This window comes from Adiantum capillus-veneris, chromosome 30, assembly GCF_014529385.1.
Source record: "Adiantum capillus-veneris isolate H3 chromosome 30, ASM1452938v2, whole genome shotgun sequence".
Lineage (NCBI taxonomy): Eukaryota > Viridiplantae > Streptophyta > Polypodiopsida > Polypodiales > Pteridaceae > Adiantum > Adiantum capillus-veneris.
In genome coordinates this window covers 102,600,982-102,618,368 of record NC_140960.1, presented here as the reverse complement: position 1 = coordinate 102,618,368, position 17,387 = coordinate 102,600,982, and the positions used below count along the sequence as shown (strand labels likewise).

The 17,387-nt window shown below is 43.1% G+C and overlaps 1 protein-coding gene and 1 pseudogene across 1 annotated transcript; one reads left to right on the top strand and one right to left on the bottom strand.

Moving 5' to 3' along the window:
* Window positions 1–8,148: 8,148 nt before the first annotated feature.
* LOC147418542 (uncharacterized) lies at window positions 8,149–8,382 on the top strand. Its single transcript, XM_086506892.1, has one exon. The coding sequence runs from the start codon at window positions 8,168–8,170 to the stop codon at window positions 8,369–8,371; it is 204 nt and encodes a 67-aa protein (XP_086363018.1). The 5' UTR covers window positions 8,149–8,167; the 3' UTR covers window positions 8,372–8,382.
* Window positions 8,383–13,939: 5,557 nt separating this feature from the next.
* LOC147418541 (phenylalanine aminomutase (L-beta-phenylalanine forming) pseudogene) lies at window positions 13,940–17,164 on the bottom strand (annotated as a pseudogene).
* Window positions 17,165–17,387: the final 223 nt, after the last annotated feature.

Sequence of the window (17,387 nt, the reverse complement as noted above, 5' to 3'; positions counted from 1 at the left end):
ATGACTTCCTAAGATCTGGCAACACAATGACTGGATCTGAAGTCATCTTTTCCTTTAAGAGATTAAAAGCTGAAATCTCTTTTTGTGTCCATCTAAAGGTGACTGCCTTCTTTTGAAGAGCATGTAAAGGTGAAGCAATCTCAACGAAATTTCGGATAAACCTTCTGTAATAGGAGCATAGTCCCAAAAAGCTTCGGACATCATGCAGCGTCTTCAAATTTGGCCATGACTTGATCGCTTCAACTTTTGCAGGATCCATTCTGACACCATCCTTTGAGACAATGTGTCCTAGAAAGTGAATCTCTTCCAGAAAAAACTCACTTTTCTTTGCATTGATGAGCAACCTATGACTGCGTAGCTCTTTGAACACAATGGCCAAGTGATGCCTATGCTCCTCTTCATTCTTTGAGTAGACTATCATGTCATCAAAGAATGTACCAACAAACTGTTGGTGTGGACGGAAAATTCTGTCCATCATCCTATTGAACGTAGCAGGAGCATTTGTGAGACCAAAGGGCATCACTAAAAATTCGTAAAGGCCAAACGTCGTTCTAAAAGCAGTCTTGTGCACATCCTCTGATCTAATGCGGATCTGTTGGTACCCACTCTTTAGATCTATCCTGCTAAACATAGCTGCTCCTTCTAATTTGTCCATAATATCATCAATTCTAGGTATAGGGAACCTATTCTTGATGGTATTCTTGTTTAGTGCACGGTAGTCGATGCACATATGCCATGAGCCATCCTTTTTCTACACCAACAACACTGGAGAACAGAATGGAGATGAACTGGGCTGAATCAGCCCCTTTTCTAACAGCTCTTGTACTTGGCCCATTATCTCTTTCTGCTGAGCCGCACTAACCCTGTACGGAGGCTTATTTGGTGGGCTACTACCTGGCACCAAATCTATCGCATGGTCCTCGGGTCTCTCTGGCGGTAATTGAGACGGTAATGAATCGGAAAAACAGTCACTATACTGTTGTAAAAACATTGACCTTTCTTTATCTAGCACAGATAAATTTGATTCATCACAATCTGACACTTCACGTGCAAAAACCAAGTACGCAGAAAGATTCTTTTTCATTACAGAAGTAATAGCAGAAGCTGATACAGTAGGAATAGACTCCCCTTTAAGCTTTACATCCAGAATATGAGTCTTTCCCCTGCTCTATACACTGATCTTTTTGTTGTAGGTATCCATGATTCCCTGTACACGAAACAACCAAGGAATACCTAACAACACATCACATCCGTCCAGTAGCATGATGTAAAATTCTTCAGCATCTACATAGGAATGGATATGTAGAGGCAACTTTCCAATGATGGGTGTCACAGCCTTTGTATGGCCAGGACATGCCAAACCTGCCTCTGCTGTATACCCCATCTCTTCAGGTCTGATTCCCAACTTTGAAGCCAATTCTGGGGAAATGAAGTTGGCTTTGGCACCTGGATCAAAGAAGATAAGCACTGTTTGATCCCTAACCTTTCCCCATGCTCTGCAAAGCTCACTTGCATCTGAATTTGGCTTATCGCCCACCATATCTGGCACTAGACCAGCCATGGGCTTCTTTCCTTTCCTGTCCTCGACCTTGTCTTCAGAATTAGCTGGCCTTTTCTTTGTAGGACAGTTGTAAGCAATGTGGTCAGGCTGCTCACATATAAAGCATTTGTTCTCTGTCCTCGGGACCTTCTTTTGCTCTTCTGACTTGCGAGGAAAAAGTCTTTTCCATTTCTTTGCTCGTCCCTTTTCTGATTTGGCCGTAGCTTTATCTTTCCTTGCGTTGGCTGACTCCTGAGTCCCTTTAGGAGCCTCATTGGGAACGTGCTTCTTGGCTGAATTTTTCTTGCCTGATCCTGCCTTGACGCTAGTGTTAAATTCACAATCTTCTCCCTTGAGCAAACCATTGCCAGTGTTTGCTACCTCGATGAGCTGCGTCAAAGTAGTGACTTTTGTCTTCGTACAGTACTTTCTCAATTCCACAACAGTATTTTTCAATCTGTTCTGTCAATGGCACAAACCTATAGGAAGTTACTGGAAGTAGAGGTTTCCAAAACTTCCGATTGTAATCATCCAGATTTCTACAAGTGGCAGCATTAAGCTGGTGCCTTTCTGTCATGACATCTGCTTCGAAATCATCAGATAACCATGCTGCTGCAAAAATCTGCTTAAAGTAAATCCATGTGGACGGAGCTTTCCCTTGAAGCAATAGAGTTGTCCACCATTGTCCCGCATTCCGTGTCAAGAAAGTGGCTGCCTTGCGGACCTTTGAAGCCTGTGTAAAGTTTCCCCCTGTATAGGCCTTATCAAACTGCTGGAGGAATGAGAGAGCCTTCTTCCTGTCATCAAACCCTGTAAAGGTCGTGAATGACACACCTTTTCCACCTTCTTTGTACGGAGTTGGCCTCTCTAGCGGCGTTAAATTGTCATATGGAAGTGACTGAAACATGGGAACACTATTAGGGTTCATCTGTGTTCCTTGGCCGCTATTAACTTGACCTGGAAACGCCATATTTGGCTGCTGATTTGTAATTCCAGCCATACCAAAATTTGCCCGTGGCATCCCAAATTGGCCCTGAGTGCTCTGAAACCCTGGTTGCATACCCATGACACTGTACATGGGGTTAGGCATCATCGTTTGAGCACCCCCAAACACTGTTCCTGGCGTGTAAAACTGATTTCCAGGTGCATGACCAGCCATGCTCTGGAATACCGATCCACCTCCAAAATAGCCAGGGTGTATTGAAGGTGGTGGGAAGACCTGTTGCATAGCCTGTAGGTTGCTTCCCTGCCCATTAGAACCAGCTATGGGCTGCTGAAAGGTGGCGGGCTGAACTGGTAGAGCTTGAAAGACTGGCATCTCAGCCACCTGTTCTTGCACCTTAGGCATAGGTTGTGGAGATTGCATGTTCTCCGTCAAGTGTACAGGTGTTTCCATTGACTATGCGGTATGAATCACCTGTGCTCGAGCCTTAACAGACTTTTGAATATGATCCAGTGACCCAACTTGCTGAGACGGAACAGGAGGTTGCAGAAAGGCTAAAAACCTTGGGTTCTGCATTACTTGTGTGAACATAGCCACAACAATAGCCCACTGGGTCTTGAATATATCATCATCCGTCTATGGTGGTCTTGAGGACTCACCCACTTCATGTGTCTGTTGACCCTGTGAAGAGGAAACCTCTTCAGTCACATCATCTGGTCTGTCAGCCATAATTGCAATTCACTATGTCTGGTCTATGATCCCCTGTGTCTTCAAGCCTAAACTGACCAAGGCTCACTTCTATGGGAAAAAGTGATTTAATCCCGTCGATGGAACCATGTAACCGGCCTGTTCAATCCAATAAGGGCGGTAGACTTTACTTTAAACCTTGATTTAACTTTCACCCATTATTAGTCGTCTATTTTACCTGTAATTTCAAGACACAACAAAGGGGAGAGGGATACAGGCTGCTAGATTGCACCTGTATGAGTAGACGGACACCAGATTGGCCCCTAACTTAGGTGCCCCTTTCGGTATTTCTTTATTGTTCAAAAGAGGGAATAAACGATGTGGTTCCCTACAAGCTGCCCCGCACAAACTCGGCTGAATTTCCACTGTTCCAGCCCGATTTCGGCAGCATAACTGTACTAGAACCCTTCACAGTCAGTATTCCCACGCATTGGCCAACTTCCCGACGCATACGGGCACTTTGCAAAACCTGGCAAAAATCTGCAGCACGCTGAATTCTCTGTTTTCAGCCCTGAAAATGCGCCAGATCACCTGTACAGCGGTCCCCTTGCGTCCCCGAACCTCCTGGGGGTATTAGGGTCCGTTTAGGGCCAAAACCCTAAACCTGCAAAAATACACAGCAGGCTGTAATTTACTGTTTCGGCCTCTGTTTCGCGTGCCGGTCGCATCCGTAGCAAGTCCTCGAGCTCCCGCACTTGTAGGGCTACTTGCCCTTTGAATCGGACGAGATTTCTGCCGTGAAACCTCTCCGAATTCACTTGTACCTGCGGGGGGATTAGCCGCTAGCTAATCCAGTACCTGTGCAAGAGGCTCTTGCCTCGGCAATCGTGCATGAACCCACACAACTGTACATTGGTCAAATGAAGAGCCCACTAGAGGGGCGTAACATACTGCCAAAGGGGAGAGAGAGGGCAGTGCGTAGCGTGCAGGGCATCACTCCTGGCACCGCACTGTACATAGGAGGGAAAGCAAGCACTCCATAGCTCTTAACCTGTGACCAAAGCTGCAAATGAGCCTCTCCCAGCTTAAAATTCAGCGCCAACTCTCTCTTGCATGAGGCAAGTGCACCAGAAGGTGCCACTTGGCACATTTACAAGCATTTTCCTGTTTCGGGATTGCCGCCTAAAAATATCCCAACCGGTTGCCCAGTTGACTTCACGGCAGAGTAAGAAAATGTTCCCCTTGTCATTCCGGAGGTAATGACGCCAACACATTTTCAGGTCCCAAAATACCCGTTCCCTAAATTTTAGGAGATGCTGCCATTGTATCTTTCTAGGTCATCCGACCCTCTTTGTACACTGCGGCCACACCCAGAATTGAAATGTAGCCTCTGTAGCAAAGGATTCCACTTTGGCTATAGCTAGTCAATGACCCCACTTGGCTAACCATAGTCCTTGTCCAACCTTAGTGCTCTCTTGCCCTCAGGCCTGGACTCCCTCTGGACAGTTCCACACTAGCTATGCAATGCAGGGCAGTTAGATTTCCCGAGGGGTGTTTCCAAAAAGTGAAAGTAAATAGATAATAAGAAAGAAATCAACAAAAAGGATAGATAGTAGTCACACGCTGGTGACACGAGGTGTTGTAGTGCATGAAGCTAAGTTTCCGTTTTCACCTTGTTTCAAATTGGAAATACACATGGTAGAAGTGATTGGTAAAAGCGTATGTGTGTGTGTATGTGAGAGTGAGAGAGTTGTTTTCAGTATCAGAAAAAGAGCAAGATAGATAGAGAGGAGAGAGACATAGAAATATTTTCCCGAATTAAAAATAACAGTAATCAGAGATATAGATTGTGAGTGTGTGTGTGTGTGTGTGTGTGTGTGTGTGTGTGTGTGTGAGAGAGAGAGAGAGAGAGAGAGAGAGAGAGAGAGAGAGAGAGAGAGAGAGAGAGAGAGAGAGAGAGAGAGAGAGAGAGAGAGAGAGAGCAAGTAGTTGAAAATAGAGCTCATAACCGAGACGAAGATGGGTTGGAGGTCTGCAGATCAGGGTTTGCAGAGAGTGTTTGATGCAATATCTGATAGGAGCATCATTCCGCCGCTGCTGGAGTGTTTCAAGGGCTATCCCAAAGCTTCCAATATATATGTGGCGAGAGATGCTTCTCGAATTGTGGCTGGCTATGGTCATGCTCATACAAACGTACATGCATGAGCCAGCTAGAGCCTAAGAGTGCATGGCAAACTCCTCTAGCTGTACAGAAAAAAAGTCCACATTAGTCTCTATATGTGTCTCTCTCTCTCTCTCTCTCTCTCTCTCTCTCTCTCTCTCTCTCTCTCTCTCTCTCTCTCCTCGCACACACTCACACTCTATATCTCTCATTACTATTATTTTTAATTCAAGAAAATATTTCTATTTCTAACTCTTTTTCTAATACTAAAATCGACTCTCTCACTCTCACACATACACACACACTTTTACCAAACACTTCTACCATGTGTACATTATACAAGCACACATTCTCTCTTTTTCTCTCTCTAAGTATTTCCAATTTGAAACAAGGTGAACATTGAAACTTCGTTTCACGCACTATAACACCTCGCACAAATATCGATGCATATACTGACGTAAGCAAACTTGTTTTAAAAATAACAAGCTACAATATAAGCATCGCTATGTGTATCAATATCGTAGCATCGATATGCACTTCGGTTTGCGATTTGTTTAAATAAGTGTTGTTATTAGTGTCGGTATGTTCGTCTAAAAGCATGTTGGAATTTTATGTATATGTTCACCGCTTGTTTCGACGTCGGTATCGACGCCAATTTCAATGCATATACCAGCAATGGTGACGACGCTCAAATCTATAAAAATTTTATGGACAGAGAGGAATGGGAACTGATGCTCCATGTACTGAAACACCAAGAACCAACTCTCTCTGTCCAAAGGAAAAGTACAAAAGCAATCTCACTTCACCTACATTTTGGCGTTCAAGATCGAAGTATAGTTAGTACATATCAAAAAATTATAAGCAAAACAATACTACAAAATTGAAACCATAAATATGATAAGCTTTAAAAATTACAACCATAACGTCGAATCTCAAACCATAAGCAGAATGACATGAAGATTTTCTGACCATAACTAAAACACGATTTGAAATAGTAACTATAACGATATGAAGATTCTCAAGCCATAATTGTACCATGAAAATCATAACCATAACGATATGAAGATTCTCAAACCATAAATGTAATATGATTCAAAAACTCTTACCATATTTGTAACATAATTCCAAAAACATAACCAAAGACCATATCCACAATATATTTACAAAAGCATAACAATAACCAAATTGCAAAACCATAACCAAAGATCATATCCACAACATAATTACCAAATCATAATCATCACCTAATTACTAAATTATAGGCAAAGATCACATACACAACATAATAATAGAAGCATAACCATAATTTGATTGCAAAATCATAACCAAATATCATATTCACAACATACTTACGAAGCTATAATAATAATCTGATTGCAAAACTATAATCAAAGAGCATGCCCACTATATGATTATAAAATCATAACCTTAACCTGAATGTAAAATCATAACCAAGGATCAATTGAAGTAAGTCTGACCATAACATCATTCCAAAAGCATAATCATAACCATAACGTGATTTCAACACAATAAACATATTTGATCGTAAGACCATAAGCATAAAAATCTAACAAAGAGCATAAACAACTAACCATAAACATAAATGTCAAACTATATACTATGAATACAATCATCAAGATGAAGTTCCTGTGCTAATAATGGGCTCACCGACAACCTTGCCTTGGAACCTGATTTTGCCCTAGATTTTGGCTTGAAGGAAGCTGACATTGCCATGGCATCTTATTTATCAGAGTTGCTGCATTTGGCTAACCCCAAGACCACATTGATACAGAGTGCACGGCAGCACAATCAAGATGTCAATTCAGTGGGTCTCTCTCTACTGGTAAGACTGCGGAAGCCTTACACATCTTGAAGATGATGCTTGCCTCCACAATTGTGGCGCTTTGCCAAGCTACAGATCTATGCCACCTAGAAGAAATCTTGAAGAAAACCATTTAAAGTACGCTGCAAAAGGAAGCTGGTGCTTGTAGCTTGCATCTATCTCTCACATGTAAACTTGCAGAGATTGTGAAAAAGCAAAATGTAATGGAGTATGCGCATGATGTGACCAACCCATCCTTACCATTCATGTCCTCACTTAGTGTGTAGAGCAAGATGATAGAGACGATACATGAAGCTAGAGCAAGCTTTCTGGAAGCTGAGAAGAGTGATCTATGAAATAGTGGGCGCATAGCCAATTCAAGAGCATTTCTGAGATTCCAAAAAGCTTGCTCTAGCTTCATCTATCGTCTCTATCAGCTTGATTTGCACACTAAGTGAGGACATGAATGGTAAGGATGGGTTGGTCACATAATGTACATACTCCATTACATTTTGCTTTTTCACAATCTCTGCAAGCTCAGATGTGAGAGATGGATGCAAGCTACAAGCAGTAGCTTCCTTTTACAGCGTACTTGAAATGGTTTCTTCAAGATTTCTTCTAGGTGGCGTAGATCTGTAGCTTGGCAAAGCGCCACAATCGTGGAGGCGAGCATCATCTTCAAGATGTGTAAAGCTTCCGCAGTCTTGCGAGTAGAGATGAGACCCACTGAATTGACATCTTGATTGTGCTGCCTGCACTCTGCATCAATGTGGTCTTGGGGTTAGCCAAGTGCATCAACTCTGATAAATAGGATGCCATGGCAATGTCGGCTCCCTTCAAGCCAAAATCTAGGGCAAAATCAGGTTCCAAGGCAAGGTTTCCAGTGAGCCCATTATTAGGCATTTCGAGCATAAGCTCAGAGAATTGTGCGAAGAGAAGCCTGTCCATAGCAGCAACAAAGATCCTAACAGTATCCATGGGGAAGCCAACGAAGATGCCTTGGAAGTTGGCCCCATGGAAGCAGCGGTCCTGCTTGATGTCAATGAGGGGGTTGTCATTAGCGCTATTGGCCTCATTCTGCATGTTGATAGCGGCGTGTTGGATACTCTCCAACTGAGGGCCAAGCCAAAGCGGAATGCAGTGCGGCTCATAGCAATCTTGCTTGGGCTTCTTAAGCCGTCTGCATGTATAGATCTCATCACCACGCTCGATGAGTGAGCTCCCTTGCAAGAACCAGTGAAGCGTCCCTCCCACTTCAATCTGCCCGTGATGAAGCTTGGCCTCATGCAACATAGGTTCTGCAAGCTCGGATCACACAAACATCACCTCGCAGAAGAGGCCTCCGCATAGCTCTGAACATCAAACAACACTAAACACAAGGAACTTTAAACGCATTTCTATATAGCAAAAAAAATATAATTACTAGGCAACTTACTAGATTGAATACACATATCTAGTAAGAGTGCAAACTAGTAATAATGAGAATACTCCTATATGGTTGCAACCATAATTTATAGCTATATGAGAGTTTTAAGTAACCATAAAGCAAGATTTCTTACTAGTTTGACTCGGATTCTCCTAGATGGTTGTAGCCATAATATTATAGCTATATGGGAGTTTTAACTAACCATGTAGTAAGAAATTCTTCTTTCATCTACATGGTTGTAGTCACAAAATGCTATCTATGTAGTTGTATTATATTAATTCCTTAAATAATCAATTTAACATAACATATACAAAATAGCACATACTTTTTGACTAAAAGAAATAAAGGTTAAATAGAAAACTAAAAATGATCACTTTCATATAGATGTCTCTCAAAAATTCTTACAAAGTCCATCATATAACTATTAATCTTTATCATTGGCTACTTCTACATCCTTTAAAGAAAGAAAGCCAATCTTTTCAAGTCTTACTATCATCGTGCCTTCTAATAAAAAAGCCAGGTTACTAAGACTTCACACATAGTAGAAGAGCTAGTTTTACACTATTTCTACAAAAAAAGGAGTTCGATTTTTTTAAAGCCATGTAAGTAGGCTTCACAAGTGGATACACTAATCCATAGACGATGCTTAGCTTCCAAGTCGGTCCGCCACCAATTGCGCCACACAACTAACCGAGGACGCGCACGTTCGATGGCTCGCAGGAGGAAAAGTTCAGCTGCTGCAGAGGGCACTCATAGTTGATGTTTCAGGGAAGCGAACCACTAAACTCTTTGCAGCTTTGCATGGACCAGCTGACGAGTACGTCCTTCTTTGATTTGACATCACGGGAATAACCTTGTAGAGGCGAGATAATATATTGCAGTTGAATACGGCTAAATAGCTAGCAAGTGAATATTAAAAGGCAACTTATTAATACAGCAGGTATTGGACACGCAAGTCGGGCTCCATTGCAGCTCTAGCTAGCGGTTTGATTGAGCGAGAAGCAGCACGTGATCTTAGCAAATGCAGGAGGAGGAGCTGTGAAATAGGGGCCCTCGGAGATGGTGTGGAGAGTGCACGTGGGCTTCCAAGAGCGGCAAGGGGTGCCAATAGGGTGTCATTGTTTACAGGTTTTCTCAAGTGCAGTAAGAGTAAAGAAATACCGCAAGGGGTGCCAACCTTTGGGGCCAACAGGGTGTCATTGTTTACTTGACACAAGCGAGGGTGATGTAAAGGCTTACAAGGAAGCAGTGACAGCCAACACAACAGATGGCAAGTGCTACGAGCAACAAAGGGAAGGCAGGGCAGGGGCAGTCAAGGCTACGTCGGTCCAACAATGCTAGCTGGCCAGGGTGGGGCAGCAACAAGTTGAGCAACTTGTATAAAGCTGAACAAATATGTCTGCCTTCACATAGTATCTCTCTCATGAGTCCGTCCTATTTTGGTAGCCACTTCTCTTCTTTTGCGGTTTTCTCTCTTTGTTGCCCTCCTCTTGCTGTCATATTTTGATCTTGCACTCCACAATTTGACACAAAAATATTTGGCAAGTTGCGCACAATTCCATAGTGTGGACCATTTTATTTGTGGACGATGGTCTAAACCTCTCTGAGCCAGAGTCTATGACACATAAAGAACACGTGCTTTCTATTAGGATGGATAAGCTAACGTTTTTGGATTTATGTTCTGGCCAATTGTGTCATATTGTAGCTTTGCTACAAGCACACAAACTTTACAATTAGAAGGATACTGATCTGATGCAGCATTTGCTCAGAGTAATCTAGAACCTATTGACATGCAGTGAATGCAGGAAAAAAATGACTTGAAAACAGCACTCTGTAGAAAATACTCTCTCTCTCTCTCTCTCTCTCTCTCTCTCTCTCTCTCTCTCTCTCTCTCTCTCTCTCTCTCTCTCTCTCTCTCTCTCTCTCTCTCTCTCTCTCTCTCTCTCTCTCTCTCTCTCTCTCTCTCTCTCTCTCTCTGAGTGAGTGAGAGTGACTGTGCGTCAAAAACTTACTGCTAGAAATTTGTTGAGCGGGGGGATGACATGGGCTTGAGGATCGTGGGCTTGAACGTCGCTTCTAGGATTCTTTTATGTGGTGAAACTATGTTGGCATAATCATCTTCCAATAGATGTACTAGTTATTGCTGCACAAAGCAAACAACATTAGCCTGTTTTACTTGGTCACGTCCTGAGTTCTGTTTTACTTGGTCACGTCCTGAGAACTCAGACAAGTCTCTTAGGTAATCTGAAACTGAAAGTTTCTGGGGGCGTGATACCGAGGGGCCGGATCGGTTGATCTGCTAGGGATTTGTTGGAGAGAGAGGCCAGGCGCGCACCTTGTGATGGGCAGATTAAGCAAGTAGAGGCCACCCTACTGAAGCTCATGGTCGGCTGGGAGGGCAGCGAATGAGGAGGGAGCTTGAGCAGCTTGCACGGCAAGCTGATTGGCACGGTGCAGCTCGACTGCTAAATGCAGGGCGCCATGCATGCAGCTTCGCAAGCTGCAATTAGCAAAGCGGTGAGGTTTACCGTGTGAAAGATGTGCTGGTGATAGCGATAGGGTAGAGAGAGAGAGAGAGAGAGAGAGAGAGAGAGAGAGAGAGAGAGAGAGAGAGAGAGAGAGAGAGAGAGAGAGAGAGAGAGAGAGAGAGAGAGAGAGAGAGAGAGAGAGAGAGAGAGAGAGAGAGAGAGAGAGAGAGAGAGAGAGAGAGAGAGAGAGAGAGAGAGAGAGAATGAAATGAAATAAAATGTTAATACAGCCACGCCTTCAAAAGGTCATTTTTTTAATATTGATGGATCTAATCCAATGCCTTGGTATACAAAAAAATGACCTAAAGTGAAAGACTTAAATCATCATCATCATCATCAATGCCCGAGGACACCGGCATCGGATCAATGTCCGCCGATGCAAATAGTCGTACTGAGCGTCTCCCATATATGTCGTGCTAGAATTGTCATGATCCTCTAATGGAGCCTCCATTGATGTTGTGGTCTCCCTCGTAGACATAGGCATCGAGCTCTCTGAGCTCAATGGCTCAATCAACGAATATACCTCTGGTATAAGTGGGCTCTGAAGTGCTCTAAAGGAGTCAGTGATCTCCCTCTATTCAACTTGTAAACTACCACTCAATTCAGTGTGAACGAGGGCCTTCTCCTACGAATGGGTGCATTCACCTCTTCGAGCTGTGATCTTACACTTTGGGGCTTGTCAAAGCAGGGCAAATATGGTACACAGTTGTGATCTTAGATACAGCCCACACAAGAGCTGGGCACGAAGATGGCTTTCTATATAGCGCGTCTTCTCCAGCTTGCAAAGGACGGCGTTGTGACAAGACACCAGCTTCGATACAACGGAGTACCAACACAGACCAGGACAAGTCCCGTTAACTATGAGATATGAGGCCGCTTTCATTGCCTGTTTAGAGAGGGCTTTGGACCACTCTCTAGAGTCATGGGGAATGAGGACCAGAGATAATAATCAATGCCTGGGATTTTTGTTTGGTCGAGCTGCGCATACATAGAAAGAGCCTGACAAGAGGAGAAGCTAGCGAGTCTCAAGGTGGATCACAGACTTCTTTAGAGCGGGCACTAAACCAGCGGAGCAGCTACTACCACAGCAGATCCCACATTCTCCTCACACCAGAGGCACATTGATCAACCAAGCGACCGAGCTAGGAATATCCAGATGCCCACGACTACGGAGGACTACACAGCATCGACGGAGGCTGCATCAAAGAATCAAAAGATCAAGATCACTATGGCTCGACATGCACGATGCTCGCTCAGACTATTGACCATGGAGGAGATTGATGAGATACATGAGTGAAATATCTGAGCTTTGGGAGTGCTCATCATGTCGGCAAGCATCTGACTCTCCAGCTTGATGATCTGCGAAATATTACCAGGGTTTGAAAGATCTTCGATACTCCTTTCTGGGTCGTTCTGGCTTGCTACTACGCGGGCACACTACGCGGAATAGAAATGGTGTGAATCTTGAGAATTAGGCATGGAACCTGCTGTATATCATTTCCATGAACATTGAAGGATGGTCGAGGGCACAGGGTTGTTGTCTGCATGTGCTATACTTGGAGCGGCATAATGCTGGTCATCACTAGTTGCACTTGCAGAAGCGAGCTGAGTAAGGTAGTTGAAGTTGGACATACTGTTCAGCTAGCCACTGGGTCTTGTTGCACACAAAGATGCTATGTTTGCTACATGGGGAAGGCATAGAGGCTTCACTGCAAAAGAAAGTCGATTCCAATATGCCGATGAGGCAAACAGTGACATTGTCGACCTTCTACTGCTAGAATGAATAGGGAGGAGCTTGGCCTAGAGACTCTATGCTACTGAAGAATGCTCTCACCATGTCGACGAGGTAGTCTTTTCTTCATGGCTCTTTGTTTTCATGTGAACAGGTATAAGGTGCCAATACAATAGCTAGTTGGGCACATGCAACAATTAATGCATTGCAAGAGGTGACATTCCGGACAGGAAGCTCCCCAAGCACTTTTTGTGCTTTCTCAAGTGCACCACATTAAGCATACATATTGACCAAGACGGTGCCAAGCACGACATCTTTTTTCTTGCAAAGAGCCACATGCCTTCAAGATGCATGCGTAGGTGATTGCATCGAAACAGAGGCCCTCGCTTCGCATCTACTAACATTGTGGACAGAACACTTGATAGGGAGCATGATAGATTTGAAAGTCGTCAACGCCTGTGATCGATGTGTGATTAAGAAATATTGCAACATGTGATGCTTGTGTAGGTGATTGCATCTATGCATGCATAGGTGATTGCAACATGAGAGAGGCCCTCACCTCGCATATAAATTTTGACTGCAACGATTAGAAAAGCGCGACAGAGCCACATGCCTTCTAGATGCCTGTGCGTAGGTGATTGCAGTTGGGAGAGGCCCTCACTTTGCATCTCGATTTTGACTTCCAGGCCATAGCAGCTAACTAATCTCCTAATAAGTTGCTTAAGCGCAGGGTAAATACGCACTATTTTGGAGCACAGAAGAAAAGCATAGAAAGAGAAGGGTAATCTGTAGACCCACATCCAGCAATGCTTGTTACTTCCTGCAATACTAGGTAGAAAAAAGTCGCAGCCTCTTGTAGCAATTACTCCTGTGAGTACGTGTGTGTGGAAATTATAACGTGCTGCGATGATGGCTTTGGTTGAAAGGAGGAGCGTTAAAAAGATGTTACTAGCTTCATAGCCTTCTCTCTCTCTCTCTCTCTCTCTCTCTCTCTCTCTCTCTCTCTCTCTCTCTCTCTCTCAAACAGTGGCCAGAAACAAACCTGTAGACAAAGCTCCGAGCTAACAAAGTAATGAAGCTTTTGAATAATGCTTAGATTTTAATTTGAGCGTGACACAAAAATGAACTAATGGTTTAGTCCCCACATTTTAAAGAGTGGCCACATGGGTTAATGAGAGCGCAATGCTGTGATTTTACCTCGTACTCTATCGAAGTAATGAATATTTTGAATAATGCTCTAGATCTTAATTTGAGCGTGACACAAAGATGAACTAATGGTTTAGTCCCCACATTTGTAGACGAGGTCTAGATGAGTAGCTTGAAGTTTGCATGTACAAAGGAGACTTGAGGTAGATCTACTTGTGCATCACATTGATGGCAAGAACCTCTAAAATATAATGTGGATGTGTGGAATAGCATGTAGAAAAGTGAAAGGATTTTTCAATGAACAAGAGAAACCTCATGAGCCACAATAACATCACAAACAACTTATTAAGGAGCCACAAACACAACACTAAGGTTGCTAGACCCAATAAAAAGGTGAAGTTGACCACATGCTATCGAAGTGTCTATTTGGTCAATGGAGAGTATCATCACAAGCTAGCAAGATGATACAAATCAGACCCATATGGAGAAACTGCTTTCTCATTGTAGAAAATATTTAGTTAAATTCATCAACGTCCTTGTGATCGTTTATGTACTGTCTCTTTCACCCTCAATTTGATATAGAACAGAGCTTGTTATGCTTACCATACTAATGTGTTGTGCTTCTTGTGATAAAAGAAGTGATAAAGTTTGCAAAGTGTAACTCTAAATATCAGTAAGGATGTCTAGTATCTTGCATTTAGTAAATGAATAAAATGATTTTGTGAATCCCTAACAAAGGGTTCAAATAACTAGCAATGACATTTGAATAGAAAACACGACAATTCATGTTTTTGTAATAGAAAAAATCAGCACTTGATAAGATCTTCTAGAGTCATAGCATTAAAATAATCCATTGTTTTTTTGCATGAATTCTTTAAGATATGTACTTGAAAAGATGCAAATTATCTTGATGTTTTCTCTATGATTAATGATGGTTTTTTTGTGTGTTTAGATAGTTTAAAGTGTCAAATAAGAGTAACCTTGCAGAGAGCCTTTTGAAAATGAAACCTAAATCGGTGTTCTAATAACAATTTGGTGTTATTCAAAGGGTATGAGTATTCAAAGTAAACCAATAAAAGCTCAAAGCTCAAGTTTCATATTTAAAAATGGGACTTGAATAAGTCCCAAAATTCCTAAATTGGTGTTATCAACTAAGCTTGTTGAAAACTTTGAAGAGATCTAGGTTTTAAATATACCTCCACATTGATATTTTGACCTTGTATTCTAGTATAATCTGGAAGATGTAAGTATTTTGATTTAATAAAGTTATAACTTGATGCTAGTGGCCCAACCTTATGAACATATTTTGAGAAGTTAATGAGACTTGAATAATCAACACAACGTGGACTGTACGTTACTTGCAGGGTATCCAACTGACATTTGAATTGGATGTTTTGTTCGTATAGATTGTGATCTAGTTTGTGTTTAGAATTGTATCATTAATATTATTTGGATGAATATAACATAAATTATTTAAAAAATTTACAATAATCTCCATCATGCTGTAATATTTTTTCCTCTATAAGGACAATGTGTGCAATTGTGGTACTTGCATATCAATGATAGAGTGTGTGAGATGTAAAATGTTTTGATCCCTTTCCGTTTATAGCTTCGTCTCTCAACTATGAGACTTTATTTTGTTTTCTTATTTGTATTAGTAACAAATATATCAATTAAGAAACTTATTGATATCGAGCGAGTAACCCTGATATTTCTCAATAATTAGTTTTTTAACTATGCTTAATGAATTTTTACTAAAATGAAATTAGGGACAGACAAACTTACTACAATTACTTGATCCATAGTAAGTGATAAATAACTAGATGAAACACCTTTTTCTATATAGGAGTTTATAAACTACCAGATGAGGATGCCAAAGAGCGAGTTACTATATAGGAGTTCATAACTTACTAGATGAACTTACTAGATAAGGACGTTCAAGAACATGTTTCTATATAGGAGTTTATGACTTACTATAAGAACTTACTAGATCAACACGTCCAAGAGCAAGTTACTATATAGGAGTTTGTGATTTGCTAGATGAATTAGAAAATTGCTAGCTTACTTGCTAGATTAAATGTGAAAACTCCTACTTGTAACTAAGAATTATTGAGCATGTACTCTAACTTGCTATCTAGAAACACGTCCAAAGCTCCTTGTGAAAGCAGCCTCGATTGTAGCAAACGATGTGACATTGGCTTAGGCCCGTGTCAGACTGGGGCACCCGCCCCTCTCTCTCTTCGAAGGTGGCCGCACCTACTGTTGTCACACCAGAACACGAATAGGCAGACGGCCACGCTCTGCAACAAACCACAAGGCAGCGTGTGGTGCAACCTTCGTCTCCCACGCTGACTGTCAGACTCTAACGCCCATCATCTTTCTTCGCGCGTCCAGTTTTGCAGATGGCCGCTGCATTGCGAAGTTGGCCGAGGGTGTAAGGCCGTCCCTCTGACAAAGGCTGCAGGCCATGTTTGCCTTTTTCCTCCGCAAATGAGACACCGCCATATCAACATGGCCAACTTTTCCCTGCCCCAATGTGACACGAGCCTTAGGAGAGGCCCTCTTTCGCGCCAAGCTTTATGGGCTTCTCAAAGCCTGCTAGCTTCAGGGCTTCTGTGGCGGGAATGAGCTCCTCACCTCCTTTCACAAAAGCCTTAGAGCTAGGCCACCCGACAAGCAGGCCCGCCATGTAGCAAAGAGGCAATATACAGATCGCATGATGCAGTGACTGTTCCCCGAAGTGGACAGCTGGGAATCACATTGGCATTCACAAGGTTCGCCAAGGCTTCCAGTACTTCCCACCTGATGCCAGACAGGCCACCCACGAGGCTGTTGAGCCGGACAGCCATAGCCGCACGTGTCGTAGATAGAGGCTGTGCATCCGCAGAGCGGGGACCGAAGATGACGGCCATAAGGTGGCGCTTGTCAGAGCAGGCGGCGAAGCCAGTGGTGATGCCATAAATATCCGCCCCATTGGCCACCGCTTTGTCCACCCATGCACGCGCCTTGTCGACAGCCAGTTTGCACCCCTGCCGGTCCAGCTCGACGGCCACGTCAGGGGAAGCACCCAAGGCGGCGATGGAGGGGATGGAGATGTGAGCGCCATCAGGCTTGACAGTGTGGGCATGAAGGTAAGTCTCAATGAGTGCAGTGAAGGAGAAAACATGGTGGCTCTCCATGTCTAATAATGAAGTGCATCCATGTAGTAGGTGTCGGAATTTATAGGACCTGTTGCATGTCCCAGCGAACCTGCTTTCTGCCCACATCCTTAAAGCTTATCGTTTTCCACTTTTCCCTCATAAGGGCCTGGCCCGCCGCAGGAATCAGCCCTGCACACAGTTGCCACAGTTGAAGCAGCAAGCCCTCTCAAGTGTGGATTCTGAATCTATGATGGAATAGCAA

Bases quoted from the DNA above. Each gene is read 5' to 3' on its own strand.
- LOC147418542 (XM_086506892.1), top strand. From the start codon at position 8,168: ATGGAAGCAGCGGTCCTGCTTGATGTCAATGAGGGGGTTGTCATTAGC.